A 27,563-nucleotide genomic window follows, 5' to 3' on the forward strand; every position below is an offset into this window, starting at 1 on the left:
GCCAGTGGTGGTGTGCTGGTTAGTGTTGGACTAGGACCTGAGAAACTGGCGTCCGAATCCCCACTCAGCCATGAAGCTCACTGGGTGACCTTGGGCCAGTCACTTACTCTCAACTTAACCCACCTCACAAGGTGGTTGTGGGGATTGAATGAGGAAAGGGAGAATCATGCAAGCACCTTGAGTTCCATAGTGGAAAAGGTGCAATATAAATGCAATAAATAACAACAAATGCCACGTGTGCAGTCTGACTAGAGACCCTCAAAATACATATACAGTGGTACCTTGGGTTAAGAACTTAATTAGTTCTGGAGGTCCGTTCTTAACCTGAAACTGTTCTTAACCTGAGGTACCACTTTAGCTAATGGGGCCTCCTGCTGCTGCCGCGCTGCCATCACACGATTTCTGTTCTCATCCTGAAACAAAGTTATTAACCTGAGGTACTATTTCTGGGTTAGCGGAGTCTGTAACCTGAAGCGTCTGTAACTTGAAGCGTATGTAACCTGAGGTACCACTGTAGCTGCAAGCAAAAAGTCGGGAGACATTTCAGCATGTCCAAACTAGTTAGCATAGCAAATATGGAGCACACAGAATTCCATGGCCGTCATTGGCTCCTTAATGTGATGTGGCCAAGATGCCACGTTTTTCTAACCAGACAGACACACCAACATGTGCCAGGCAGCCTCTGCACAGCCTTTGATTCACTTTGTAAACTTGCACCTGCTCCATCAGGTGAAGGGGACGTGTTAACATTTCCTGCAGTACAGATGAGTCACGTGCATGCAATGGCGGTGAAAGTAGCTGTGGGGCCCACATTGCTGCAGCATTCAGCACACATTAAGATGGATCCACACAAACATTAACTCTTTTGGGCTGTAGATTTTGGAAAGAAAAGCAAAGCTGGTGCAGACAGGCAGGCTGTCTGCTGTGTCCTCAGTGGCCCTGGAAAGCTCTGAATCATCAGCCCAAAGGCATTTAAGTCCAGCTCCTCTCCTGTGCCAGTTACCCCTCAACATGTGCTAGGCAAGTCAGCAGACTTGGCAGGAAGAGCAGCTTTCAATGCCTGTTGGAGGAAGGAGGGAATGCTGCTCTTTCATCTGCCTAGAGAGTAGCTGAACTTAATAGTGGGAAATAACAGGTGGCCTGTTGCCAGTACAGTACCTCTTTTGTGGGGAAGATGGTGGAGAAGCTGCAGAACTGCAAGTGTTCCTGGATGACACTGGTTATCAGGATCCAGGTTTAGGCGTGTTTTGGGGAATTAATTGGCCTTGGTCACCTTGATGGATGACCTGTAATGGGAGAAATATGGTGGTGCATGGCCCTGTAACAATTGCTTGATCTCTCAGCAGCTTTAGATAGCATTGGTCATGGTAACCTACTGGATCACCTGAGTGGGATGGGTGGAGACACTATATTAGTGATTCCACTCATACTTGCTTGCTTGTGTCCAGACAATAACACTGGGTGGGGGACTGCTCTTTGACATTGTTCTGGCATTGATATACAAAGCCCTGAGCAACTTGGGCCTAAAATACCTGAAGCCTGAACTGTTATATTCCAGCTTGACCACTGAAATCCAGAGGGATGATGTTAGTTGTCCCCCCACGTTACAGACCGACATTTAGAAACCAGACATTTAGCACTACTGGTCACATAGCCTCTGATGTACCTGCTTACTCTGCGCCTTGGAACCTGACTTCTGTATCAAACTGACTTATGCATTAAAACTTTTGGAAGAAATGGTGTTGAGAGTTCTAGTTCCTCATCCAGCTGAGAGTCAGGACAATTCCCAAGCATTGCTTATCCATGGTGCAAACCATTCTCTCCTAACAAAAGAGCCATAGTTAGCAGCAACCTGCCCTCATAGTACCTGCTGCCCACTTTGGAGTGGGGCTGCCAGTTCAACTAAGTAATGCCCATGGGTGAAACGCAAGGGGGAACTGAGCAACAGTTAGGGGATGTTAGTAAGGCTGCAGCTGCCCTCCTCCATTATTTTCAGAAGAGAAGGCATTACAGTCTACACATGTGCTTCTGGCAAAAAGAGATGATGCCCAGCAGCTGTATCATGAACTGAATGCACTCTGTCAGATGCAACTTCAGATCAAACAAGAGGATGAGTGAGAGAAGGGCTCAATGACAGGTTTATGTTTTGCAATCCTTGGGCATCTTCTACTGGAAAGATGTGATGCAGCAGAACTAAGAAAGCTCTCTCTGCCCATGGCTTTGGAAAACCACCACCATTAGTCAGCACTGGGCTAAATCAGACTCCTACAACTCCCATTAGTCCCACCCAGCATGAGCAGTAGCCAGGGATGATGTGAAGTGTAGTCCAGCCTCTGGAGAGCAGCAGGGTGGAAAAGGCTAGGCAAGATAGGCCAAGTTCCTGATACTACTACTACATGTTCATATTGCATTATTGAGGTTCTAGAGCCAGCGTGGTGCAACGATTAGTGTTGGACTAAAACCTGGGGGACCAGGGTTCAAATCCTCACTCAGTCATGACATTGGGCCAGTCACTTAATTCAGCCTAACCTACCTCACAGGGCTGTTGTGGAGATGAAATGGGGGAAGAGAACTGTATATGCCACCTTGTGCTCCTTGGAGGAAAGGTGAGATATAAATGTAAGTAAGTAAGTAAGTAAATAAATAAAGAGTCAAACAAGGACTGAGTGCTCTCTCATTTGTAATTTAACCTTGGCTCAGCTGCTACTTTTCTCAGCCTGCAAATCCTTGTTAAAGAGGGATGATATGAGGATTTTCAACGTACAAAAAGGTGCTGGTTGGTCTGGTAAGAAACAGTTTGTAAAAGGAAAGTGGATCTTAAAATTTTGTAAACAGTTTATTTGGAAAAATGAGGCTGAAGAGGGTGAAGAGAGTATTAGTCCACAGAAAGCAAGAATCCTATTTGTTGCTAAGGTCAGTTGTATTCGAACTTATTCTTACAAAGAGACCTAATGCCCACTTCCCCGTTCTATAGAAAAGTTTGGTGAACTCTTGAACTCAGGAAGTGCAGCCAGGTAAGGCATCTAGAAAAATCAGGGAGGGTTGTTTACAGGTCACTTCTAATCTCAGTCCAGAAAAATGTGCTTCTTCATCAGGAGTACAAGCAATGTCAGGCTGAGTTTGAGGCACATGGCAAATCCAGGGCACTAGCCTGCTCATTTGTAGCTCTGCTTAAGGAACTCCTTCCTGCCCCTGTCTCGGCCACCAAAAGTGCGAACTCTGTGAATGAGCTGCAGCTGTTTCTCAATGGTGGTCGTGATGTCCATGTCATCAGGGATGTGGACGTAGCGGACGTTCCTTCCCGTCACAAACAGATCATCCAGCCAGGTGGAATGGCCACACCGGTCGGTGAACGTCGCCTCGGCCAGGCGGATGTTCATGAAGGCGTCAACATTGGTGATGCGTCCCACAGCCATGCTCTCGTCCCGCAACTCCACAGTGGTGACGTGTCCGTGGAGGCCCTGCAGCAGGATGACAAGGCTGTTCTCCGAGATGGTGCGCTCCTTCACGGAGTGGCTGATCTCCATGGCGTGGCACCACCTGATGGCTGGAACAGAAACAGGAGGAAGAAGAGAGTTCAGTGAGTTAGCCCCATTAATCGCTTTCTCTCGTGCTATATAGAGAACGGGTCTGTGCCAACCACGGAATTCAGCTCATGATTTTAAAATCACAGTTCTTGTTTGTTTTGCTTGGAGAGTACACAGGTGAAACCTCAAAACCCAAACTGAGGCTCTGCAGGATCTCTAAAGGAACCTAAGCAAGCTTCAGTACAGAACTCTGTGTGTTGGTTGGCCTCTCCTTAGCAGCCAGGCAGTAATAATCAAAAGGGGCTGAGCCCATGATCTATCATCTGTCCCAAAGAATCTGCACATGCCCAGAGGCCAACTGCTCAGCAACCAAACATTCTCACTTGGAAGGAGCAGCAGTAAAATAGCGAGAAAGCTGAATTTCTTCTCTTTCCCATAATGTATTTATGTATACTGTATGTGCTTCAGTGTAAGTTGCTGCAAGACCTATTTGGTGACAAGCAACTAATAAGTTTAGTGGTGCCAGGGCCACTGAGAGAGGAACACTGTTACACTGGGTCCAGACTCTTGAGCTTTCTTTCTTTCTGTGTGTTTTTTTTAATTGAATTTAACACTTGTAGAAGGAAAGTGAGGAAGCAAAATGTGTGGGCATTTGAAGCAATCACTATTTGAAGCAATTGCTTTGTGATATGAGCCTATTCCTGCTTTTCTGTTTTTAGCCAATGAGTACAGTCACAGCTGTGACCCATAAGTGCTGTGGGCAAATACATACACAGAGAGGAACCCTCAAACTTGGAAGCCTTTAAAAAAAAAGGATTGGGCAAATCAGCGGAGAAGGCAGTTGATGCTTCCTACCCATGATGGAGGCCAGGCTCTGCCTGCACAGCCTGAGGCAGATGTGTTTCTTAACGCCAGCTGCTAGAAACAGCAGGAGGGTGTGTGTGCTGCTATTGCCCTCTGGTCCTGCTCTGGGATTTTTACATTGGGGGCATCTGTTTGGCCACTGTGAGATGAGGACACTGGGCTAGATTGGCCTCCTATGCCTCAATCTAGCTGCAGCCGGGCTGTTCTGATGTTCTTCTGTAAAACAACTTCCAAGTGGCCCAAAGAGTCCCTCTCATCAAGGAGGTGGCCTTCTAGTGGGGAAGAGGGCCCGATCCACTCATGGGGCCTCCTGGGCCGCAGGAAATCCTGTGGGCGCAGAAAGCAAGCAGGCCGGCCGGCCGGCAGGAGAAGCAGACCCAGGGGCTCATGATAGGGGTCCCCAGCATGAGCTGCCCTGGCATAGGTGTAGCCAAGGGGGGCAGGTAGGAGCAGCTGCTCCCTTCAATAAAAATAAATAAAAATACAGGGGGTGGGGGCAGAACCTCTGTTAGCTAACAAATGACCCTAACAAAAATCCTGGCTACGCCCATGCCCCCTAGGCCTGCTCCTGGCTGCCTAACTCTCGCTGTCTCGTTCTCCGGCCTTTCGCTCCGCAGGCAACGCCAGGGAAGGGGAAAGGGCAGCTCGTGGCGGCTCCTGATCCGGATCGGGTCCCGTGCAGAAGAGGCGCACACAGCGGAGTCTCCGCTTGCCTACCTGTCTTGGATCTCCCGCCTCCTTGCCCAGCGCAAAAGCGGAAGCACGCATGCGCAATCGACAGGAGGCTTAATCAAAGAGACTTCGCTCCTCATTCGCCGGTTCTATGCCCAACCGGAAGAAAGTGGAGCAGCCCCATTGGCCAGAATGGAAGAAAAGGCGGGGCTCGAGGTGGGGGAGGAGAAAGCTGGCTTGTGATTGCTCCGTTGCTTCCGCCCGTAGCTGGTGCGCTTGGAGATTCGCTTTCCGCCCTGAAAGTGACGCGAACAAGCCGCCTAAAAGCTGGAGAGGTTGAAGTTTCGGCGATGTTGATTGGCTCATCAAAGCTCCAGCTCAAAGCCGCCTTAACTCAACTAAACATGCTCAGAATTGCCGGTATCCGGGTGTGATTTTACTAATCACAGTAACATCAGACTGCAATCAAGTATTTTGGAGCAACCCTTGTTGAGCAGGGTAATGCTTCCTGCCCGGTAAACATGGATAAGATTTAGTTAACTACACATGACGAGCTGTGTGTTAAGCTGCATTTTTCAAATTTCAAATATTTTAAATAAACACATATAGTTTTTATACACTATTCTTTAATGGTAGTAATGGATTTATAATTAACTTATAATAAAAGTAGAACTATCTTCTCTAATAAGCAGCTTTTGTTCTGTGCAAATAGGCTAGATCTAGTTCACCAGAAGCAACTTAGTCATGCTGGCCACATGACCCGGAAACTGTCTGCGGGCAAACGCCGGCTCCCTTAGCGTATAGAGCGAGATGAGCACGCAACCCCCAAGTTGTGCGCGACTGGACCTAATGGTCAGAGGTACCTTTACCTTAGTTAGAATCTATTTGGGAGTCCTATGCACTCACTTAATATGAATGCATCAGCTCCACAGAGACTCATCAACCATTTTACCAAACCTGCAGGCAGTTCCATCAGCCTGATGACTAACATCCTGGGTCAGGACGCTGCCAGCACTCCATGCATTAGCACTGGTGATCACACGCTTGAGATGGTAGACTGTTTTGTCTATCCGGATTTCACCATAACCAGCAGCCTCCATCAATGCTTAGCTGGACAAGCATATTGGCAATACAGCTATGACAATGTGATGCTAACATCCCATACCAAGATAAAGGTCTACCATGCTTGTGTGTTGAGCACGCTGCTTATGGAGGTGAGTCATGGGCAACTTAGAATTGTCAGGAGCGACTCCTCAACGCCTTACATGTGTGCTGTGTCAGGAAGCTTTTGGGTATCATCAGGGACATGCTCTATGGGAAAATGGCTTCAGGCACCAGGCCTGTTGGCCAGCCAACTCTGTGTTACAAAAGATGTCTGCAAACGTGACATGAAGGCTGGCAGCATTAATCCCACTGTGTGGGAATACCTTGCAGAACACAGGAGTGCCTGGAGATAGACAGGTTGTGTATCCATAGCAGTGACCAGAGGAGGAAAGACCACTGGGAAGATTGTAGAGAGAAGAAATACCATAGTGTATCTGCACCAGCACCACCAGATGCCTTCATCTGACCCAGCTACAACAAAACGACTCTCTAGTATTAGTCTCAACAGCCACGGCAGGTGCTGCAACCATCCAAGAGATTAGCTTCACCCCCAAAGGCACACTCCTTCACTGTCTCCTGAGACAGATGGATGCCAACAACAATACTTAAACCATGCTGTCCCACAATCAGAATTGTCAAGGTTTTTGCCAATAGGGCTGCTGTGCTTTTAACTGGTGTAAAAGCAGCAGAAATTCATCAGTGAGAGAGGCATCTAGGGCAGCCTTCACAAACCTGGTGCCCTTCAGATGCTGTTGGGCTACAACTTCCACCAGCCCCAGTTGTAGTCCAGCAACACCTGGAGGGCACCAGGCTGATAAAGGGAAATAAACAGTGGCAACTCTAGTAAGAGTGTTGTTTCTCTCCTCTGTCAATGTATGTCTACAGGGATTTTCAGAGCTTGCAATCCTCTGCACACTTACTGGGAGGAAACCCTACTAAACAGAGGGGGATTTCTTTATGAGTAAACTTCTGGACTTGGCATGTGAGGCGGTGGGTTATCACAGGACAGGTGGGGTGGAGAGAGCCTTAAAAGGTAAGTGATAAAAAAGACAAAAGGTCATCTTGTTTCTGGTCTTTATTGCTGCAACTAAAAAGACCTTGGTTGCAACACCATTAAAAACTTGGTCCCCATAAGCAAAATGAAGGAACTGGTCTTTCTGCTCGTGTTATAACACACTCACAAACTTAACTAGTGATATAAAGGTTTGGACCTTTAATTAGGAAGCCTATAGAGGGAATCTGTGTATGCACACAGGACATAAATGCCCACTTTCTTTCCAGATGTTCCAGCTTGTAACTCTGGGAGGCACAATCTAGGTCCTTATTAGCACAGGAATGAAACTGCTATTTGACCATGACCCCATTTCACCAAAGCTAGAGACAGAATTTGTCAAACACATCTAAGCAACATCCAGCCTTAGTGACCCAACAAAAATGGATGACCTTGGTAACTGCTCTGTTCTACAGGAGGCTGACAGCCAGGTGCTCTCCTCCTCAAGATGGAAGAGACTTGCATTCATGCTCAGCATCCAGCTCATCCATCATTGCCAGCAAGTCAGCACCCTTGCTGATCCTCTCCTTTGGTTCTTCTGCGACCTCGAACTCTCCCATGATGCGATCCAGCTCCTCATTCCGTTGAGGGTCCTATTTAAAAGAGTCCAATTGGTTCTACTTATGGGAGAACATAAATCATAATTTGACAATTCAATACTTTATTTTCAGTAACCAGCTTTAAAAAATCAATTTAACCTCAGTTGCCAGAAGCAACACAACACCGTAGTTTTGATTTTAAGAGCATCAAAATGTTCCTCTGAAAATCAAAAGGAGCTTTGACTGCTGTGAGGGCAGCAAAAAACATTCTTGGTTCTCAAACCCCAAGTTCCAGGTACATAACACACACCTCATATGAAACTCACTACCACAAGATGTGGCAATGGCTACTGGTCAAGTTGGCTTCAAGGGGACTAGACAGTTTTTATGATTATCAATAATACATATTAAAAGCAAAAAGGAGGAAACTAGACGAATTCATCAAAAAGCGCAAGTTATCACTGGCTCTATGGAACTTCTGTTTTCAAAGGCAGCACACCATCTAAGATGCAGGAAACAAATATCACTGGAGTGCTCTTGTTCTGCCAGGTTCTGACCAGACACTGTTCGAAATAGTATACTAGGATTGAGAGGCTCAGGTTCAGATTCAGCAAGGTTTTTCTCAGTTATGTTCACAGAATGTGGTGGCTTCTCTCCCCCACACTCCCCATGTGTTATCTTCTTTTCATCTTTTATGCAGGCTGATCAGGCAGAAGAGAGATTCTGCCATGCAATCAAGAGTTCTGTGAAACTCAAATGCTTGCATGCCCAACTAAAATTACCTCCCCCCGTCCCAAGTTCCTTACCTATTTTAGTTTCTGGAAGTAACATAGCAACAAACATCAATAACAATACACTTCACCAAATGCACATTCATGTAGTTCAAAAACTATTCAGCTTACTCTCAAAATGAGAGGCTAGGGGGCAATGATTGCATACCTTGTCTGCTTGTATGTTGATAACTTGATACAATAATTCCTCTGGGCGGGTCAGTGCAGCATGTCTTGAGGAAAAGAATAAAGAGCTGTCACAGAATTGTTGGAAGGTGAGATGAGAGTCATCTAGTCCAACCCCCTATGATGAAGGAATCTCAACTAAACCAGCCATGATTAAATGCTATTCATTTGCAGATAGAATGCTACAAATGCAATCTGTTTGGTAAGCTGTAATGCCTCTAGCAGCTTTTCACATACCTCACTTGTTTGAATTTTTAATGAATAGCAATTCCCTGACAATTGCTCCCCGCTGCTGCATCTGATGAGCCTTTTCTGCAATAGTGGTACTAATTAAAGAAGGTTCTGCAGCAAAGGTTCCCAAAAGGAAGGGGGGGTGTCATGCAAGGGCTTCAGTACGTGCCTCTCACCCACGGATTGATTCAACTAGATGGCTGAATGGCCAACTCTCACCCACACCATCAATAAAGCAAGTGAGACTGATCATACTCTTCCTCCTCATCTGTGGTGAAGAGATTCAGCCGGAAACCAGCCTCGTTGCCAAGGGGCTTCTTGATGTCCAGGCTTCCCATGAGTCTGGCCAAGAAGTTCAGCTCCTCTTTAGCGAGAGGGTTTGGAGCAGTATTCTCCTACATGGAACAAGAGTGGGTCTGTTACACGGAGAGGCAACCAATGGCAGTATTGGAAGAGCTTTGTTTACAAGGGTTGTGGCCTCCTAGCACTATACTGTAAAGGCTGCAACAAAGGCTGCTGGGGCTCTGGCATCTTGGTTGAAAGCAGCTTTGCAACTGACATTTTTGAAATTGGGACATAAAAGACTTTCTGTATATGGTTGTAGTCGAGTATGTTCTGGCATGGAAATTAATGTGCCTGAGATAGGCATGATTGTTGATTTCAATGAGCCTTCTTTGAGTACGATTAGCCTTGGATACAACTTATGTACATATCATAAAATAACGTCTAGAATAATCTATAAAGCAGCTCATTGCTCCAGAGGTTATCAGTTATCTCCACATAATTAATGACAGCAACATGCAACTTACAGAATATGAATTACTGGGAGATATTTTGGTGTGAAATTCATAATTAAGTGGACATCTAAATCTCTCTCGCTCTGGAGATCACTGGGACGAGATGTTTATGTGTGGCCTTGGGTCAAAGTACTCTCTGCCCCCAATAGTCTCTCAGCCCTCAATGCTCTTAAGCAAACACCTACACTGGCTTATAGAAGTTGCATTCAGCAACAGACACAACCTGTTCAAAAGAAAAGACCAGAAAAAACAAACTCCAGGTTGAAAAGATATGATTAAGGATTCTCTGTCTGAGCAAAATGGCATCCAGAGAGAAGGATTGATTATATTACTAAAGGATACAGGATCCTAATCTGAAACAGAAAACATTTAGGTAGTAAAGTGGTTTTCTGCACAGCACTACTTAAGAGCAGCCCTCTCCAACGTGGCGTCCTCCAGATATTTTGGACTACAAATCTCACAACCCCTAATCACTGGCTGTTTGGAGCATTGGGAATTGTAATCCAAGAACATCTGGAGGCACCAAGTTGGGAAAGGTTGATTAAGAAGGTAGACTAAAGATACTGACCTTTACACGAGATGCCAAATTTTTGGCTGCCCCCGACATGTCTGTCTCTACAGGCCGACTGATGCTGTATCTAGAGGCAATTGATAAAGGCTTATAGTAGACACAAAGGAAAACTGCAGAGAGCCCCCAACTGAAATGTGGCTTTGCATTCCACGGCTTACATGTTTGTTCCCAATTTGATTACTCTGTCTCCATAGAGGTCGAATGAGCCTTCTCGATATGGAAGCTGGTAATTTCCACCACTGACGAACTCAGTCCTCTTAATTTCATCCCCTTTACTGTTGAAAAGTCTGAAAATTGCAAAATTGAAGCACTGTGGTGACTTCTAGTGCTTTTGTGAGCAAGGAAAAAAAAACCCTCTATCTCACAGAACAGATGGGAGAGTTAATAAAAGGGAATTTGCTGGCCTAAGGTAGTGAACATACACTCTTTCCTCTACCCCCAGCAGGTTTGTCTCAGTCAGAGGACCCATCCAGCCTGGCACTAGGGATTCTCCTTAGGATTGGGATAGATGGTTAACTAGGTGCAGCTGATCTATCTAGTGGCTACATGGAAAAAGCAGGGTGCAAGGTAGAGAGGTCTAAGATTCACCTGATGAGCCCTGGAACCTCTGTTCCCCAAGGAACTGGACCAGAGGTTGGCAGTACAAAATGGCCATTTGAGTTCTGTACTTTATCTTTGAGGAGGATGGAAACCTGTGGAGGAAGCACAAAACTTTGTCTGTAAAGCGGTCTTGCTTAGAAAGAATTTCTGCCCAACACCTCCTTATTCCTGTATCATATCATGCAACTTCACCCAGGGATCCTTGCTCTACTATCACAAGTTCCTGGACTGATATGTAAAAATGAAAAAGCCACCCACCCTGATGTGTATGTCCTGGAAGAAGATGAGCAATGTCTGCCGGATGAGCTGAAGTTCGCCAGCAGAGAGAGAGCCGTATGTCTGCAGAATAAAATCAGAATAAATCCTTGCTGCTGCTTTAGCATTATTCAAGTGTATGAGTCACATGGATGTTTAAGTGCTTCATGCATCCTCATAACTGTGGGCAGAAGATTATTTCCATTTTGGTGACAGGCAACTGAGAAAGAGCAACTTTCCATGAGGACACCCCAGTGGCTATTTAGTTGCTGCTGGGATTTTAAACCAGGTCTCCCAGATTCAAATAAACTTAAATAGAAATCTAACCCCCAGTAAAACATGCTTGTTTTATGAAATCACGAATCCATTTCAAAACTTTTGTTACTTTTTGAATGTTATTAACATCAGTACTGCAACACTGATATAACCCTGGTAACGAGATATGCTTGCATTGTATTTTACTCAGTTGTCTTATTTCTGCTTTCACTGGTGAAATCTCCAGACTTACAGTGCAGCAGCTTGAAGGGGGAGCACACTACACAGTAGAAAACCAATATGAGGGCATGCTCCAATATGTTTTGCCTTTGTACTATTTCCCCCCATAGTTGTACATACATTTGAATGCAATCTAAAAGGTATGGTGTGCTCTTACATCAATGAGTTTCCTAAAGGTTGCATCAACCTGGGCCAGAGTTTTGGGTGCTTCATAAATGAAATCTTTGATAGCATCCAGGTGGTTGAAAGTGATGAGTAAAATGTCTTTGGGCCGAGGGCAGAGTAGAACTTGGTACTTGAATGCCATGGTCATTAGATCGTAGAGCTACAAAGTAAGCAAACTGGAATTAGTTAAATTACAGAACCCAGGCTGAGCCTTATTAGATATTAATCAGCTGTCTTCTTGTGCAGTTGGCTGGATTTTATTCTGTGAGCCACCCTAATAGGAGCCTGTGCTTGGTTAGACCTGTCTTGATATTGCTCTAGTTGTCACTGCTATTGCATCGCCTTCAGCTCCCTTGTCTACCTAAGCTGCCATTCTCCCCTGAGTCAGTTATCACTTTCCTTTATCCCCCAATTTTTCCCGAATGTTAAGTATGAGAATCCTAGTTCCATTTAATGACAGCACTTGTTGACAGAGAGTTACCTGAATTCCCCATAAGACATTGGGGGAAACAGAAAGGTTCATCCTCACCTTATCCATACTGGGTGCATTCAGTCTCATGATTGAGGCATGAACCAGACGCTCAAAAACTGTCCTCAGGGCCTTTCTTGAATAGAGCTCCTGCGGCTTAAACAGCTCGTCCATAAACTTTTTATTGAATATACCCCCTATGATGTCATTCATAACTGAAAAGACAAAAGATTCAAAAGTATCACAAATGGATCAGCTTTGCTTTTGTTTCACAGGAAGACACAGTTATAGTTGAGGAGGGACTTGCAAAGGCCACTCTCCAACTGAAACACACCATGCCCCACCAATGTCTTCTGTGCGAAGCTGTGATCCTCTCCAAATCCCCTTCAGTTCAAGGAAACTTGCACAGAAGCCGTTCCCAGTCTTTGTTACCAGTGACTTCACCAGTGCTGGTAGAGATACAGGATCTGGAAACGGTTTCTTTTCTTAGTAATGAGACACGGTTGCCCTCATTGAAACTACTGTTTCCAAATCCAATAAATTCTAAGAGTAGAACAGCAGATTATGGCAATCTGAAACAATTCGTCTTCTTTTGCATTTGCAAACTGCATCCATTCTTTTTCTTCTGCAAACATTTTATAGAGGCTCCTGAATCCATGATAAGTAAATTGAGGTAGAAGAGAATCACAACACCCTGTCCCCCATTGTTTAATCACTTGCAGTTGGGCTGATAACCACAACCAAATACTGAGAAGTAGATAAAATGATTGAAACAATATTCAGATGTAGTGGTCAGGGTTACTATTGCCAAAGGTACTACACCAGTAATACTCAAGCACTAGATGTTATTTCTTTTACATTCAATACCCAATACTGTGCAAGCAGAGTTGGCTACAAAGAATCTCTCATGTACCATAGTAGGTATCCCTAATGCTAAGAAAATGATATTTGGTCATGTAGATAAGTCTTGAACATTGGAGAGAATCACTGTAAAAACCAGTCTTAGAAATGACTGTGTACCTGTGTACAGAGAAAAGGTTAAAATATTTCACCAAAATGTCAAAATTCTGATCTTAGGTGCCTGGGATCTTCCTAGTCAAGCTGAAATTAAATACAGTTTCCTGTATGGGAGCTAGCTGCTACAGAAACCATATTCATGTGGATACCAATAAAGTCTGAGCTTAAAAGGTTTCGATCCTGATCTGTTGCCCAGTACCGTCCCCTCCTCACACTCCCTGGTGGAAGTGGACAAAGGCAAACTCTTCTTCTGGTTCTCTATGCCTTCACTGGAAATTTTTGAACAGAGGTTGGATGGACCATCTGCCTGGGACTTTTAGCAGTGATTCCTGCATTGCAGGGGGCTGGACTAAATGATCCTTGGTGTCCTTTCCAAGTCTACAATTCTGAGATTCTATGCCCAGTTACAAAGTCATTTCTAGCTCCCATTTTCATTCTCCCTTGTGCTAAGTAGCAGCAGTTGTTCAATCTAGTATCCAGCAGGTCTTGCTAAGCACAGAGAGACTAGGATGGATAAGCAGAGCTTTTAGTGATGCAATTCTCTCTTGACCCGCTCCGATGCAATCCTTAACAAAGTTGTAGTAAACTCTCCCTCAGTGTATGCTTCTAAAGAGAATTGACAGAGTTCTGCTTCTGTGCTTCTCTGTCAGCCCCAGCCAGGAAAATTCTCTAGTAGTTTGGAATTGGACAGAAACATGATCATACCAAATAGTGACCTCTGACATTTTGCACTGTATTCGTGTAACTGAATGAGATAGTACATTGCATCACTGTCCCAAAATATAAGTCACTAGGGGTGGTAGAAGATTAGGATGCTTACCACCCAGTTTTCCTCTCAACCCTCAGGGTGGCACAGGGTGTTTAGTGCCAGTTGAATTTAGGTTGGTAAATGAAAGTGGAGAAATCCTGCATTGTTCTACGATCCACACCAGAATCCTGTGGTGGAATTGCTTTTTTTCTTTTCTTTTTCACTCCTAAACAGTTTGGTTTATTAAGCCACCACCAATTAAGGCTACCTAGTACAGTCGCTATACACAGCATTTAGGGTAGCCATTAGCCATAGGTGGTTAACACTTCCTCCATACCAAATCCACTGGTCTGGCCTCCTGTGACACATAGGCAAATGCAGGTGGGATAAAATTCAGCCACCAAACAGCATTTTAAAAAACCACAGACTCCCTCGTTCCCTCATTTACCTACAGACTGCTATGCATCTGAGCAATAGAAACAGAGATCTTGTAGCATTTGGGGGTTATGTTTGGTTACACAGTATACTTGGGGGGGGGAACATACCTGGCGGTTTATTCAGCTCAACCCATTCCAGGTATTAAGCATGATGCAGAACAGCATGATGCAATCTAAAGATATGCAATAATGCCATACTAAAGCAGCAGTAAATTTTGGGATTTAATGAGGAAAGTTGTGGATTAAAAGACATAGTTCAAGGCAGAGAACTGATGACTAATTCTGCAGTACAGCAGGAAGAGAGCAAGAACCACGGGGTACACTCTGCCTGCATACTGCTCATAGTATGCTTGTATACCTGCTCCTTTGCCAACAGAGATGTTGAGCTACTACCTAAGATGAATTTTTCAATAAGTTTTTTTCCCAAGGCACTAGTGAATTATTTTTATGTTTCAGGATCATTCCTGCCTGTTTTTAAAATGCAGAAAGCCCTAGTCAAGCATTCACTTGTTCGTCAATTACACCTGCTACAGAAGTGTTGATGCAGCCGGGAACACTATGCAGCTCTGTGTATGTACAACATGCCACTAAAATGCTGTCAGTCAACTGGCAGAATCCGAGACCAGGGAGAAGAGTCGGTGGAAGAAGATTGGAAGAAATTTAAAGACTATTTACAGAAATATTGTAAAATTAATGAATGTTAGAATGATGTTGGATAGAAACTAAGTGGTTTTTAGCTGCAATACTATAAGGGAATATGAAAAATGGATTACTAATAGGTAAATATTTAATGTTACAATATTTTAAGATTAAAGATTAGGATAAACAAAGAGGAGAAGGATTTGCTGAACCAACAAACTGAATTGGAATACAAAAAAGGGAGGCGTGAGGAGGTCCGGGAAACAAGCTAATGAAAAATAAGTAATGGAAAGACTGAGTTGTTTTTAATTATTTTTATTTTGTATTTTTCTTTTTTCTATTTTTATTTTGAAAATCTTAATAAATATCTTATAATAAAAAAAAATGCTGTCAGTCAAAATTTCAGTCATTAATCAGTCAGGTTTTTACAGGAGTTCACCATCATTAGAGGTTCCGCTTTGAGGTTTCATTTACAATTGGTATATAAATTTTGTTAGAGTAATAAAATAAAACCACTGCAATCAACACACAGAAGGACTGTAGGCAGTTCATAGGCTTTAAAAGCACATCCTAATACATATGTGCACTATGACAGTCTATTGCATTTATGGTTTGTTCTTAGCTCCTGTGCAGCTATAGCAAAATCTTTCAACTCTGTATGTTGCCTGTTTCAGTTAGACAGACGGCAGATGATGGTTGTGGAGGTTGATGGGTTAAAAAAAAAAAAGACTTGGTCAATTGACTAATCCAATATTGTCAAATGACGGTCAAGTATTTTCAAAGCATTAATATTAAAGCAAGACAGTCATCAACCGATTTGAAACTCATACTAATTACAACAAAACTGGATAACTTTTACTTTAAAAGGGGGAATGAATGATTTATTTTTAATACATATTTATTTTGGCTTCTTCTCCAGAAACTGAGGGCAGTCGGCCCATCCCTCAGTGTGCTCTCACAACAGACCTGTGTGTGACTTAACCACAATTGTTTAATGACTTTCTTGGCTGAGTGAGGATCTGAATCTGCGTCTTCCTAGTCCTAGTTTGACACTTTACTCATCAATGACTGCTTCTGCTCCTGTTTGGAACTGCCTGTTAAAGAAGGTAGCCTGTGGAAAGTGTTTTGATGTGGAGTTTGTCACTAGCAAGCAACCCTCGTGCCTGCCCCTGCTAACAAATGATAACCTAATCAAATTTTTTAAAAAAATGACAAGTTGCCATATTCACAAAATGGTATTCTTGAAATATGTGATAATATGTGACCAGAGTCAAATAACAGGCAATCTATCTTGCAAGCAGAATGTCCCAGGTTCAATCCCTCATCTCCATGTAGGGCTGGGAGAGACCCCTGCCTGAAATTCTGGAGAGCCGCTGCCAGTCAGTGAGGACAATACTGAGCTAGATGAACCATAGTCTGACTCTGTATAAGGCAGCTTCCCAGGTTCCTAACAGTTGCCCAGCATGCCAACACTACTATAAGTTACTTAAACTAAAGTCATAAGAATTGACCAACGAGGGTTCAATGAATTTCTTCCAGGATTTGCTATAAATGTGGTACATAATGCTGTCAGTCACCCGAGCTCCAGAAATATAATGCTGCTGGTCTGTAGGGATCTTCCAATAGCATGCCAGAAGATACTGTGTATGCATAGTTTGGAATCTCAGTGAGAGAAAAAAAACCTCTTTGTGCAGGGGGCTAAAAATGTTACAGTACCTCGTCTCCTGTCCACATCAGTCCATTCATCTACACGAAGCATAAAACAGAAAAAATGACGGGTCAAGTACTAAGAACAACAAACTGACAAGCAGGATGAAAGAGGGGGAATAAGTAAAAAAGAATCCAACAGTATTTAGTACCCTGCTGCATTAGAGCTGCAAAGCAAAGGAGAGCTTTCAACTAATATTTTAAAGTGGCAAAAAAAAAAAAAAAAAGCCATAATGTGTGGATGGTAGGGGTGATATACAGGCATTATAAAAATGGACCTATGACACTTCTGTAATCTCACTCCACACATTGTGGGGGAAAGAGGCTTATTTTCCCAGCATAAAATCTGGTGAAAAGGCAAAGTATTGCAACAGCTGCACAGCCTTGATGTGGAGCATTCACTTCAAACAAATGAGATACCACAGAAATAATTGCACTAACTGCTCAAAATGACTGTGCTGACTGCTGAGTATCCTCAGATCCCCATAGATGAGTTACTGTGCTAGAGCAACTCCAATACTTCTGAGCAAATGTAATCTGTACAAAGCCATTGCCCCATACTTTAAGTCTGAAGGTAGAAAAAATATGATACATGCATGCTGGATCACCAAGAACGTAACAACATTTGTTTCCCACCTTTCCTCTTGAGTTCAGCCACTTGTCCAGTAAGCTGTATGACGAATTGAACTCATGCTATTTACCAGCCCAAGATGTAAACACATGCATATCAGTAGCTTGGAATTTTAAGCGTTTCTGCAGTAGAATTACCGTAGTATACTATACGATTTGATGCTGGTGCCTAGAGAACGGAAATCTTTTTCTAGTCCTTTTCACCTGCATCAGAATGTCAACCATGACTTACATTATTATTTTTTCTTTTACATTTCCTTTTAATGGTCTGTTTCTAGTACAGTATGCCCTCAACTTATATGAGGGTTATGTTCCACGGATCACACCTAAAGTCAAAATCATGTATAGTCAAAATATATTGGGTACAATGGCAGGTGGGATTGCCAAAGACCTTTTTCCTGGATGCCTGTCCCCTTCTTTATTTTTATCCCCCCCCCAAGTGTGTAAAGCTGAATGCGCATAAGTTAAATTTGTGTAAGTTGTGGGTACCTTGTACATCAGGAGCAACATTCACCTTTCAATGCTAGCCCTATATGCTCATGCCCAAGAAGCAGCAAAGCTATTCTTTAAGTACCTAGGAAGCAGATCAGACAAACCTCCCCCCCCCCACCTTGAAATGATGGGGCGATTGTCCATGAAAGATGCTGTTCTTCCAAAATGCTCTGAGGGACTCCAAAGTGTAGCATGACTGCAGCTCCAAGTGGGAGGGAAGGGTCTCGACATGTTCACTAATGGGTAGTGGCATACTATGGCAAAGGAAATTGTGGAATCCTGCAAAGGACTTATTTCTAGAGAATTCCATTAGAATACTAAACATTTCCAGCATTCAGCTCACCATGTGGAAATATTCTCCCCTCTCAATGTTCCCAAGTACTACTAATGTGGCAATGTCTTCAGAAATGTTGATCCTAACAAGGTTACCAGTCACTTTAAGACATAGAACTTAAAACTGTCTGCACAAGTTGTCATTCAGATATGGTGGCAGAACTTTATAAAGGCTGTTTCACATTCAACATCATTTTATTATTCTATAAAGTTGCCTGGTCAGAATATTGGGTGTAAGTCACCCAGAAGGTTGTAATCTGTGACAGGGGGAAGTACATTACTCTGAAAAGCTGCTCTAGGTAGGACGCCTTGGCTGGCCTGAAAATTTACTTGCAACTGAAGGTACCGTATGTAAAGGTAAAGGACCCCTGACTGTTAGGTCCAGTCGTGGACAACTGGGGTTGTGGCGCTCATCTCGCTTTATTGGCTGAGGGAGCCAGCGTACAGCTTCTGGGTCATGTGGCCAGCATGACTAAGCTGCTTCTGGCAAACCAGAGAAGCGCACGGAAACACCGTTTACCTTCCCACTGGAGCGGTACCTATTTATCTACTTGCACTTTGACATGCTTTCGAACTGCTAGGTGGGTAGGAGCTGGGACCGAGCAACAGGAGCTCACCCTGTGGCGGGGATTTGAACCACCAACCTTTCTGATCAGGAAACCCTAGGCTCTGCGGTTTTGAAGACATGTAAGAGCCATCAAATAAATGATGTACTATAAGAGTTCAAAATTAAAGCTACAAGGAAATTGTCTGATATGGGGATTCAGGAGAGTGTGGTATTAACAGCTGCCAGGCTCTGGAAATTGAGAAAGTTAGTTTGTGCAAGGAAGCAATTTCTTAAATGGCTCATGGATTGTGTAGAGAATGATCTCTGGTTACAGAGCCCCAACACCCATACTTGGGGTTTTTTTTAAGGTAAGACCGTCTCCCAGTTCTTGGAACAAGACTGGAGAGATGTCTTATACAGTGAATAGGAAAGAAGGGACTCCCTACACACTCACAATAAAAGCTTGGCTTTGCACTGGGAGATGGTTGGAGAAAAGCCACCTTTCAACTCCCTCTGACTCATGGCTGGGGAACCTGTGGCCATCCAGATGTTGCAGGACTACAACTCCCATCATCCCAGACCAATGGTCATGTTGGCTGGGGCTAATGGGGACTGCAGTCTGACAACAAGTGAGGGCCATCCCTGCTCTAACCACACTTATGATCAGGTGTACTTGATTTGCCTACCTCAACAGGTATTGGGAAATGTACACCCCTCCTCGAGAGGTCTGGAGGGTGGCAACACGAGAACTGGCCTTCTCTGCAGTGGCTCCCTGTCTGTTGAATGCTCTTCCCAGGGAAGTGCGCTTGGCGCCTTCATTATACACCTTTAGGCGCCAGGCAAAAACGTTTCTTTTTAAACAGGCCTTTGGTTGATCTGATTTGACATCCTTTGCCCTTTAAAAATGTAGCCCTTTTTTGGAGGGGTTGTTTTTATTTTGATTATATATATTGTGGTTTTTATGTTGATCTTTTCTGTGAACCACCATGAGACCTCTGGGTATAGGGTGGTATATAAATTCAAATAATAATAATAATAATAATAATAATAATAATAATAATAATAATAATAAAGACCCAAGACCCAAGTTGTAAGTGGGCAAGATACTATATCACACTAAGGTGCGCAGAGCCTTCCCTAATTTGGTGCCCTCCAGATGTTTGGGGCTACAACTCTCATTGGGCCCAGCACCATGCGTTCCTAAGTCCAAAACATCTGGACGAGACACATGTTCGGGATGGCAGTAGATGCGCGTTGCCAAAAAATGGTCCTCACAGCTTGGGGCAGGGTGTCTTTCACCCTCGCCGTGGCACTCGCCCCTCCCAACCCGAACAGGCGTTATGAGGAACTCAATCACACTAGCCCCCTCCCCCACCCCATTAAATGACACCCTCGCCCCGCGTTGCAGCCGGAGAGGAAAGGGGTGTGTGGGTGTGAGAGAGAGCGCGGTATAGGCGGGGCCCCTCCCAGACCTTGGCGCGCCTTGTCTCCCGGGATGCTTTGCGCGCGCAGCCGCTGGTCCACGATGTAGAGCATCTCCCCGCCCAGGTTGAGGACGAGCAACGGCAGCGTCCTCAGCGACATGGCCGCGGGACCCGCACACGGCCGGGCTTCCGTCCAGGAGACAAGCTGTGGCTGCGACTCTGATTGCGGCGGCTGCTGCTACGACGGCAGCGGCCCCGTTGCCTGGACAACGCCACCGCCAATCGGAAGGCTGCTTGCTGGCAGGTCTCGTCTCCTTTTATAGGCGGAGCTTAGGTCTCCGCCCACAACTTCCCTAGATAGGCTTACGGCCCGCCCTCTCATCCTCTTTCCCGCCCTCTCATCCTCTGGCGTATAATCGAGACGGAGTCGGATGTTAATAGGATGAGCTTTTTATTGGCGCATGCGCAGCTCAAGATGCAGTGTCCAGTTCTTGCCCCGCATGTCTGAAAAACACAAGGAAAGTGGGGAATATTTAGTAATAAGAATAAGAATAATTAATAATAATTTATTATATATATCCCACCCATTTAGAAGTTTCAGGCGAATTGGCAAAAATGACCGGGAAAATCAGAGATCAAGAGGACCATAAATTTACTAAAGAATGGGTTTTTTTTTTAAAGTTACTTGAAAGAGCACTGTAAACAATTGAAAACCTTGGCAGGATTTTACAAACACTTGCAATGAAGCCAGAATTATGATTAAAAAGTGAGTTTTAAGAAATATGGAGAATATGATACGATTTAGTTTGAAAAGAATACCTGGGGAAACCATGGAGGGGTGGAGGGAAGTTTGGGGATTCTGAGAATCCCATTTGTAAACTGATTATGATTTGTGTATGATGTCAAATGCTAAAAGTGAAAATGAATAAAAAAACAAAAATAGAAGCATCATGTGAGGGAAAGGGCGGGGCTAAGTATTACCACTCTCGGTTCCAGTCGCAGCCCTAAGGCGCCTGGGAAGAAGAAAGTCGTTGCCATTTGCAACCCTATCCCCACATGCGTTCTTCAGGCAGTTTCATACGGTAAACACATTTAGTGACACAAACACACAATTGACAAGGTGCAAAAGTCTGGCCTGGCTCTGCCTTCTTGCCTAAATCAGTGAAGTTCCCTTCCAAATGCATAGCCGCCTGCATCCCTTGTTCTTTTACTCAAATTGTGGGCCATCACTGAAAAGACCCTGTCTCTAATGCCCACCAGCAAAATTGATCTGGCAGGTGAAGACATGAACGCAGCCCCTGAGGCAGATTCTCGATGTCCAGGCAGGCTCTTGGAGCTTAGGCTACAAATGTGCAAATGTGAAAGAGAGAGAGAAACTTCTATCCACTTTCTCCATAGTGTGGATAATTTTATAAACCTATCACGTGTCTCTCCTCCTTTTCCCCTCCTAAATGGCAAAATTCAAAGTTTCACAATTTAAGCAACTATCAGAATTTAAACAGTGTGATTTCCCTGCTGCAGCAGTAACCAATTGCAAGTGGACTCAAATACAGTTGTACCATGGAACTCAAACGCATTGGCTCCCGAACAAATCAGCTCCGGAACAATCAAAACCCGGTAGTGAGTGTTCCAGTTTTCGAATGTTCTTTTGGAACCCAAACATCTGACGCTGGTTCTGTGGAGTTTCCTGCAGCCAATCAGAAGCCGCGCTTTGGTTTCTGAACGTTTTAGAAGTCGAACGGACTTCCGGAATGGATTCTGTTCGACTTCCAAGGTACGACTGTATAGTGGTACCTCAGGTTACAGATGCTTCAGGTTACAGACTCCGCTAATCCAGAAATAATACCTCGGGTTAGGAACTTTGCTTTGGGATGAGAACAGAAATTGTGCTCCGGTGGCGTGGCAGCAGCGGGAGGCCCCATTAGCTAAAGTGGTGCTTCAGGTTAAGAACAGTTTCAGGTTAAGAATGGACCTCCGGAACGAATTAAGTACGTAACCAGAGGTACCACTGTATTTAGGCATCTGACTGAAATCTGTGCTTAGAGATCGTCAGATTCCAACAGAATTTTTGTCCTCGAGGGGAAAAAATGCCAGTGCTACTTTTCCATCAAGACCCACCTTTGCCCCTCCATTTACTTATTTATTCAGAGAGCGGGTGTGCACTTCACGGCCCATGCGGCACAACTCACACAGGCCACAAAGACACATTGACATGGCATCCCTAAAAACAGTGCCCTGTATGATTCAAACAAAGAAAAGAGATTTAATGAGACATAGCACCTCAAATCTGGAATACATTTTTGCTCCACATACACTCCTTCAAGCCTTGCAAACAGGCAGGTCTTTAGAAACATACAATGAGCCAGTGGACAGGATCAGCTTAATGTGGGCATGAGGAGCATACAGCTGTCATATTCTGGCTAAGATGCTGAGCTATGAACCAGGCAGTCCCTTGGAATCTCATCTCTCAGAATCAGATATGATAATACTTTCCAGCCTCACATGACTGTTGTAAGGATCACAAGAAAATGTACAGGAAGCCCTTTGGATGCTCCGAAGCATTACAATACTAAATATTAATAATATGAAAATCAGATCATGCACAGGAGAAAGATATACCCATTGTTTAAAAATGGTATCCTCCCTTCTTCCAAAAAGTTCACATTGACATTTTGCTGCACAACCATCCCATGAGGTAGGCTAGGATGAAAAATAGAAATTTTCCCATAGCTACCCTTAAAGCTTCATAGCCAAGCAGAGATTTGAAAGAGGGCAACATGCTACAGTACTTGAGTGTGTTCACAGTGACCATTGACTGCTGGACAAGCCACTATTTCTATAGGGTTTGCACTTAACTACTGGAAGTTTGGGGTTCTAGCACCACTTTACTCCTGTTTCCCCTGAAAGAAGCAGTTCATATTGTTCAGGAGTAGCATGGGCTGTCTGGTGAAAACAGTTACCTAGTGTGTTGTGGGTTCCTAAGGGAGGAAAAATGAGATAGCAGATAAAGACATGTCTTCCTCTGCCTTCAGTCAAAACAGAGATGGGGATCGCTATTTTCAATAAACCCTGCTGAAGCGCCTATATGAAAAAAAATCAAAGATGACATACTTCACAGTTTATACTGCAGCTTTTGAAAAAGAGTCCAAACATCTATAAACGTCAGGCGAGCATTGAACCAACCTGCTCACACTATACAGTGGAAGAATGAATTGTTCAGCAAAAGAGAGAAGAGGTGAGAATGCTTTGTAGGTGGCAAGGAGAAGTCCAACCCAATGAAAAATCAATATTGTCCTCCTTGCCAATTTCCACCACCACCGAGATATGAAGCCATTTAACCAGGACCTGTTCTTCTGTTCTGCTTGTTGCACTCACCACAGCACTTCTAACTTCCTCTGCAACATGACAAAGGCTTTTGTAATGCCACCCTTTGGATGGAATGAAAGACAACCTGGGCTGTTGAGAAAAAGCTGGAAATAGTTATCTGTGGTGTTGCAAAAGCAACAGAAATAATGTCTGCTCTGTTTTGTAATGAAACAAGGCAGTTCCAGGCCTCGGAACAAACTGTTCCCTGCTGTTTCTGTTCAAATTGCTGGAGAAGTTATGGTGCAATTTATCACCTAGAATTATTATACGAGTTGGAAGGGACCATGAGGGTCATCTCGTCCAACCCCATGCAATGCAGGAATCTCAACTAAAGCATCCATGACAGATGGTCATCCAACCTCTGCTTAAAAACATCTGTTGAAGCAGCCTAGAATGGCATCAGCATTAGCTTTTCCCCTTCCTTGACGCCTTGCTCCATAAGATTATTCATTCCTCTCCCAGCCAGCTCTGATAAAGGTAGAGGATTTGGGGAGAGGAGAAGCAGTGAACCTCAGTGGTAGAGCATCTGCTTTGCATGCAAAAGTCCCAAGTTCAATCCCCAGCAACTCCAGGTAGGGCTGGGAATGTCTTCAGCCTGAAGCCCTGTACAGCAGCTGCCAGTCAGTGTAGACAGTACTAAGCTAGAGAGACCCAATGGTCAGACTCAGAATAAGGCAGCTTCTTATGTCCCTAAGAGACAGAGAGTTTGCAAAACAGAGGAGTAATCCCTCATTTGCATGATGCCTCTTTGCTGCTATCTGCCCTTGACAGAGGTTATTAAGGGGTGGCCCCTCCCTGAGTCCCAGGTCCTTTCTCTTTGTCCTCCCCCCTTCTTATTTAAATCTTTCATTTTTAAAGAAAGCATTGTTTACCACAAGGGTGGGAACACGTTGCCCTCCATAAGTTGTTGCACAACAACTCTCATTATCCCTAACCACTAGCCATGCTGACTGGGTCTGATGGGAGTTGGAGTCCAACAACATGTGGAGAGCCGCAGCCAGGGCCGTGTAAAGCATATCCCGGGCTGTGGTGCAAAGATCCCTCTGCGCCCCCCACCCCCCGTTTCGCAGAGTTGTCGACCTTTTTTTTTAGGGAGCTGACCCCATGCTTACACATTATCTCTAACAAGCCCTTAAAACAAAATAAAATGAAAAGGCAGAAGAAAATCTAATGAAGTCCTCAATTCCAAAGCAAGACTCATTCAAGACTCAGCAGTTCTTCTAATTCATCCTCATGATTCAAATCACCACATATCAAAAAGTTAAAGCAATCACCAGTTCGTTGTTCTTTAAATAAATTGAGAGAATGACGTTCCTGGCCAATTTGTGTTTAGGTGCAAAGCTGCCGTTTTCAAATATTGTGGGGGTGTGGGTGTAAAGCAGTGACATCCTGAACCTAAAAAGGACCCTAAACTTGGGTCACAAAGGCTGCAGTCTTAACTGCACTTACCTGAGAGTAAGCCCTGCTGAATCTAATAGGACCTTAAAACCCATCCTCGTCTTTAAATGACTTTTTGTTGGTGTTTGTTTGTTTTTAACCACTAACTGCATGGAGAGCACGCTCTCAGGTCCATCCTTACCTCCGAACTGAGTCCTAATGGTAGTGCGCCCCCCCCCCAGCTTTCCCCTCCCACTGCCCCAAATCTGAATGAATCTGTCCTCCACCTTTTTCCTCGATGGAAGGGGTGGGGGGCAGACATTCTCTGCGTCCCTCCACCTCCCCGTCCTCCCAGCCCCCTGCGCTGGGCATCTCGAGGCTCACTTGCCACGCAGGCTTCCTCAGCAGTCCTGCTACTGCCATGGGGCGGGCAGGAGGGAGAAGGGTGCTGCGTAGCTTTGTGCACCACCGCCGCTGCCCCCTCTCCCAGGCAGGAAGCGAGAGAGCGCAGCTGGCTGCAGGAAGAGCTGCCGCCACCCAGCATGCCCTCGGAGCTGTTCCCGGTTGGTCCCGGACTCCCGCTGCTGGGTGCCCCTGATGGGCTGGTGCATTGGCACAGGGCGCCACTAAACCTAATGGGTAAGACGGCCCTGGCAGCAGCGGCTCCACCTCTGGCTTAAAGGGTAGTTGGGCACACTACTAAGTGCAGCGTGGTTAAACCCACCCACCTACCATCTCAATTTGCCCAAATTTGTGCCCTGAGTCTTTTAAGAACCTGGCAATGCCTTTGCATCCAAGGGAAGAGAGGGAAGGTGACAGCAAAGGCCAGCAAGCAACTAATTGCCCCAAGCATCACTCTGTGGCATAGAGGGCTGCATTTATCTCAGGAACTCACCAATCCCCTGCTGTAGAAGACTACAAACAAGTTGTGTAGAAATAAATCATTTCTTGGATGATGCACATTTCATCTGTTTCTTTCACTCTCCAGACCCCTGCTGATCAATGAGTAAGAGCACATCTACTGGGGGAACAGACTGTACAACACCATAAATGTGATGGGAGGAAAGTGTTACCGGAATGCCATAGGAGAGCCGCATGTGAGTCCGCAGTGCTGTCAAGCCGCCAGGCACCAGTCCGAGGCAACAGTTCTCCCCGTATTTGTGTGACACGTAACAGGCCAGGATTGCTGGGCAGAGAAGCCCAACACAACCTGCCCAAATGAAACACACAGGTGAGGAGGCAAACATCAATGAAAGGGAACCAGTAACCCTAACCCTGCCCTTCTTAAAATATAATTCCTGCTAACTGTACTTTTTGCACAGATCGTCCCCCTTCATGGTTAAGGGACTGAGACAGCAGGTGTGCACACAAACACTCAGACCAGTTCACAAACATAAACTTTAATAGTCTTTAAAATTAAGGACAGAATAACTGTCTGTGAAAGCCAAGTGAAGGAAGAAAACAGCAAGCTGAACCTCTCTTGATTTTAAAAGAGTATCACACATTTTTATACTGTTAGATTTGGATACAGGAAGCGAACATCCCACACTCATGCAAATCAAAACAGCCACATAAATAAAGGGTCACTCTAGGACCTACACAGAGGTTGCCCTGGATCCAAAGACCCATGGAACTAGTTCTGAGCACTAAGCGGGCACTGGTCTTGCACTTCTTGAGAACCCCTTCCCTCCATGCCATAAGGCAAGTGCTTCCAAAGGCAGTTGTCATGTATAGTAGGGATTCTGCTGCTCAAAGAAAATGGTAAAAGTTCCCTTGGGCACAGCTTAAGCAAATGGCCATCTCAACATTTGCAAGCAAAATGTTTTCTATATTTTGCAATTGCTTAATGAATCCCCTCAAATGTTTATTTATTTATTGCATTTCTATTCCACCTTTTTCTCCAAGGAACTCAAGGTGGTGGGCATGGATTTCCATGCATTCCTAATCTAAAGAACCCCACAACTTAGCTTCTCTTCACAAAGAGCCTTGAGGTACAACGGTTGCAGGTCTACATTGCAACAGGTGGCAAGTTTTAAACACATATAACCTGGAAGCAATATGGGAATCATTGGACAAATATCTGGGAAATGTGTTAAGGAGGGGAGTCAGTCTACAATAATCCACAGCAGCTTTCCTCCATCTTATATAAAATTGATCTCCGCAGGCTAAAATACACCCAGACGTTTACTTACACATGGGGCAGTCTGAACAGCAGTCATACCTCCCACTGCTCCAGCTGCCTTCTGAGGACAGGGTCAAAGGTGAGACTGTGGCAACTGGCTGGCAGGTCACAGGCTCGGACATAGCTAGAGCTAAGGCCACTCAGAAACAACCTCAAAAAGGCAAATCTGAATGGCAGTGACAAATGTTTTGCAAGGCAAACTCAAGTCTTCAGTTCCTTGTGGTCAGGCCACATGTGTATTTGAGCAATGGGGAAATGGTAAGCAGGAAGCAGAGGAGTGCAAGGCCTGGAGAATTTAGAGTGAAAATGTACCCCCCCTCTTTTTAGTGGCGAGACTTTGTTCAGGAGGTTGTTCACTCTGTCATGGT

General features: G+C 44.6%; 2 protein-coding genes and 1 long non-coding RNA gene across 5 annotated transcripts; 1 reads left to right on the forward strand and 2 right to left on the reverse strand.

Moving 5' to 3' along the window:
- Positions 1–2,817: 2,817 nt before the first annotated feature.
- Positions 2,818–5,209, reverse strand: LSM10 (LSM10, U7 small nuclear RNA associated). Of its 2 annotated transcripts, none has more exons than XM_082233259.1 (2): positions 5,109–5,209; positions 2,818–3,547 (listed from the first exon to the last, which is right to left on the reverse strand). In XM_082233259.1, the coding sequence occupies exon 2, from the start codon at positions 3,525–3,527 to the stop codon at positions 3,156–3,158; it is 372 nt and encodes a 123-aa protein (XP_082089385.1). In that variant the 5' UTR covers positions 3,528–3,547; positions 5,109–5,209; the 3' UTR covers positions 2,818–3,155. The 2 variants fall into 2 exon arrangements, with proteins under 2 accessions (XP_082089385.1, XP_082089384.1); XM_082233258.1 differs by having other exon boundaries at positions 2,818–3,540; positions 5,109–5,189.
- Positions 5,210–5,261: 52 nt separating this feature from the next.
- LOC309538031 lies at positions 5,262–16,334 on the forward strand. The gene is made up of 3 exons (XR_014222087.1): positions 5,262–5,578; positions 6,027–6,277; positions 16,057–16,334. It is a non-coding gene; the product is annotated as an uncharacterized lncRNA (long non-coding RNA).
- OSCP1 (organic solute carrier partner 1) lies at positions 7,228–20,550 on the reverse strand. 2 transcript variants are annotated; one of them, XM_082233247.1, is made up of 11 exons: positions 20,319–20,550; positions 16,854–16,883; positions 12,357–12,511; positions 11,820–11,987; positions 11,171–11,251; positions 10,901–11,004; positions 10,471–10,599; positions 10,310–10,379; positions 9,200–9,339; positions 8,697–8,760; positions 7,228–7,811 (listed from the first exon to the last, which is right to left on the reverse strand). In XM_082233247.1, exons 1-11 carry the CDS (start codon positions 20,428–20,430, stop codon positions 7,662–7,664), a joined length of 1,203 nt encoding a protein of 400 aa, XP_082089373.1. In that variant the 5' UTR covers positions 20,431–20,550; the 3' UTR covers positions 7,228–7,661. The 2 variants fall into 2 exon arrangements, with proteins under 2 accessions (XP_082089373.1, XP_082089374.1); XM_082233248.1 differs by lacking the exon at positions 16,854–16,883 and having other exon boundaries at positions 20,319–20,548.
- Positions 20,551–27,563: the final 7,013 nt, after the last annotated feature.

Source organism: Podarcis vaucheri (genome assembly GCF_965113315.1).
Source record: "Podarcis vaucheri genome assembly, chromosome: 7".
NCBI classification, from domain to species: Eukaryota; Metazoa; Chordata; class Lepidosauria; order Squamata; family Lacertidae; genus Podarcis; species Podarcis vaucheri.

Excerpts from the sequence above, each read along its gene's own strand:
- LSM10 (XM_082233259.1), bottom strand. The coding sequence starts at position 3,527 with ATGGAGATCAGCCACTCCGTGAAGGAGCGCACCATCTCGGAGAACAGC.
- OSCP1 (XM_082233247.1), bottom strand. The coding sequence starts at position 20,430 with ATGTCGCTGAGGACGCTGCCGTTGCTCGTCCTCAACCTGGGCGGGGAG. Across the intron at positions 11,252-11,819 it reads CCTTTAGGAAACTCATTGAT|ACATACGGCTCTCTCTCTGC; the intron begins GTAAGAGCACAC and ends TTTATTCTGCAG. Across the intron at positions 7,812-8,696 it reads TCAACATACAAGCAGACAAG|GACCCTCAACGGAATGAGGA; the intron begins GTATGCAATCAT and ends TCTTTTAAATAG.